This window comes from Gymnoscopelus braueri, assembly GCF_963280865.1.
Source record: "Gymnoscopelus braueri genome assembly, chromosome: 16".
NCBI classification, from domain to species: Eukaryota; Metazoa; Chordata; class Actinopteri; order Myctophiformes; family Myctophidae; genus Gymnoscopelus; species Gymnoscopelus braueri.
The window spans coordinates 22,648,958-22,651,504 of NC_137616.1; the positions used below are offsets into that span (position 1 = coordinate 22,648,958).

Consider the following 2,547-nt stretch of genomic DNA (forward strand, 5'->3'; position numbering starts at 1 on the left):
TACAGTATGTACACATTAATTGGTGAACCTAAATGCAGGCAACAGCAGGCAGAGCTAGTTCCATGAAGATCTATTAAGCAAAATCAAGGAAGGGTAAAGCAAACACAAATCTGAAAAATTGAACTCTAGAGCCAAACTAGAAACACACCATAACTTGTCTTTACCAACTGAACTGGCAGTCAGTTGTCTAGAGTCCAGAGGAATCCAGAGGAGGTTGATGACGTGGTGTGATGTGAATTAACAGTGACAGAACCCATGAAACTCCATATTTGGGCACCTCCATTCTTGGGCAAGAATGACATGGAACTCTATATTTGGGCATAGCTGACATCATAGTGATGATGACATGGTACAATGATGACAAAAGTAGGGAATTCCATCTATGGCATCCCCATACTTGGGCAAGACTCGATATTTGGGCATGGCATGGACGACATGGTACAATGATGACGTAAACCAGGAGAGGGCGGGAACTACTAGGTGCAAGCAGAGCACCTGACAGTTCAGAGGTTCAAATACACATCTAAGGGCTAATACAGTGGTCAATAACAATAATTTAGCCGATGAAAAAGACAACACTGTGGAATTATTCAGCCAATGGGATTCGGTTACAAATTGAAGCTCAAGGCAGAGGGAGGTTATTTAGGCAAAGTTTTTCTTTAGGAAATTGATAAGCCCATTGGTGGATGAATCGTGGGAGGTGACGTCAGAGTTGTCTGTGAGCTCAGGTTCGATTTTCTTGGCCAGCTGCTTGCCCAGCTCGACCCCCCACTGGTCATAACTGTTGATGTCCCACACAACACCCTGCACAAATATCTTGTGCTCATACATGGCAACCAGAGCTCCAAGCATAAAGGGAGTCAGTTTCTTGAAAACAATAGAGTTGCTTGGTTTGTTCCCTTTGAAAACTTTGTGAGGCAGCAGATTCTCTAAGGTCTGTCCTGCAAGGCCACTGGCCTGCAGTTCTTTGCAGGCCTCGTCTGGTGTCTTTCCCTTCATCAGCGCTTCTGTCTGGGCCAGAAAATTGGCCACCAGGATCTTGTGATGAAGGTTGTCCCTGATTGGGTTCTGTGACTGGGCAGGAATCAGGAAGTCGGCAGGAATCAGTCTGGTGCCTTGATGGATGAGCTGATAGAAAGCATGCTGTCCATTGGTCCCTGGTTCTCCCCAGACGATCGGTCCAGTGTGGTATTTTACACATGAGCCATTTTCGCTGATACGCTTTCCATTGGATTCCATGTCAGCCTGCTGGAAGTAGGCAGCAAAGCGGTGCATATACTGGTCGTAGGGCAGCATGGCGTGGGTCTCAGCCTTAAAAAAGTTTATGTACCAGACTCCCAGCATGGCTAACAGTACAGGCACATTCTGGTCCAGAGGCGTGTTACGGAAATGGTTGTCCATCCAGTGTGCACCAGCAAGAAGCTTCTCAAAGTTATCAAATCCTATGTGCAGTGCAATGGACAGACCAATAGCTGACCACAGTGAGTATCGGCCTCCAACCCAATCCCAGAACTCAAACATATTTTCGGTGTCAATGCCAAAGTCCTTCACTTTGGGTGCGTTGGTGGACAACGCTACAAAATGCTTGGCAACTTCAGCTTTGTCTTTTGCTGTCTGGAGGAACCACTCCTTGGCAGACTCTGCATTTGTGATGGTCTCTTGGGTGGTGAACGTCTTGGAAGCAACGATGAAGAGTGTGGTCTCTGCATTGAGCTGAGCCAGGGTCTTGGCCATGTGAGTGCCATCAATGTTGGACACAAACCACACATTAGGTCCACCTGCTGAGTAAGACTTCAGAGCCTCGGTCACCATCAGTGGACCTAGGTCAGAGCCTCCGATACCAATGTTGACCACATCAGTGATAGTCTTTCCAGTAAATCCCCTCCACTCTCCACTGCGTACTCTGTGACAGAAGGCCTTCATCTTGTTGAGCACCCTATTAACCTTTGGCATGACATCATTGCCATCGACATGGATGGGCGTGTTTGAGCGATTACGTAGGGCAACATGGAGCACGGCACGGCCTTCTGTGAAGTTGATCTTTTCTCCAGAGAACATCTTCTCTCTGGCCTCCTCAACTCCTCTGGACTTGGCCATGGCCAACAGCATGGCCATGACTTCCTTGTTAATGAGATTCTTAGAGTAGTCCAACAGGATGGCTCCATCATCTGTCTCAAGGGTTGCGCTGAATTGGCTGAATCTTTTCTTGTCTGCATCAAACATGGCTCTCATGTTGAGATTTCCAGCATTGGCATTGTACCATTGTTCAAGTTTCTGATAGTTTGGATCGCCTGTAAGTCCCATGGTGAAGGTTGCCTTAGTATCTGTATCCTCGATAAGGCCTGTACAACATGGGAAAAGGTGGAAGGACCCACAAGCAGGTAGCTCCATACTGAAGAAACACAAAGAAGTACAGGAAAGACCTGAAAGCAATTAAAGTGGGTTATGTTAGTTACCAAAAGTTGCCACTGGGAGGTGGTTTGACGATCAGTCAAATTATGCCAGCGAGTAGTCAGTTAGGATAATTATCATTTCTGATGTCACGCA

The 2,547-nt window shown here is 46.8% G+C and overlaps 1 protein-coding gene across 1 annotated transcript; it reads right to left on the reverse strand.

Moving 5' to 3' along the window:
- Positions 1-642: 642 nt before the first annotated feature.
- On the reverse strand, positions 643-2,304 carry LOC308103389 (glucose-6-phosphate isomerase-like; the record flags this gene model as incomplete). The annotated part of the gene is made up of 1 exon (XM_080453344.1): positions 643-2,304. One exon carries the CDS (start codon positions 2,302-2,304, stop codon positions 643-645), a length of 1,662 nt encoding a protein of 553 aa, XP_080309470.1.
- Positions 2,305-2,547: the final 243 nt, after the last annotated feature.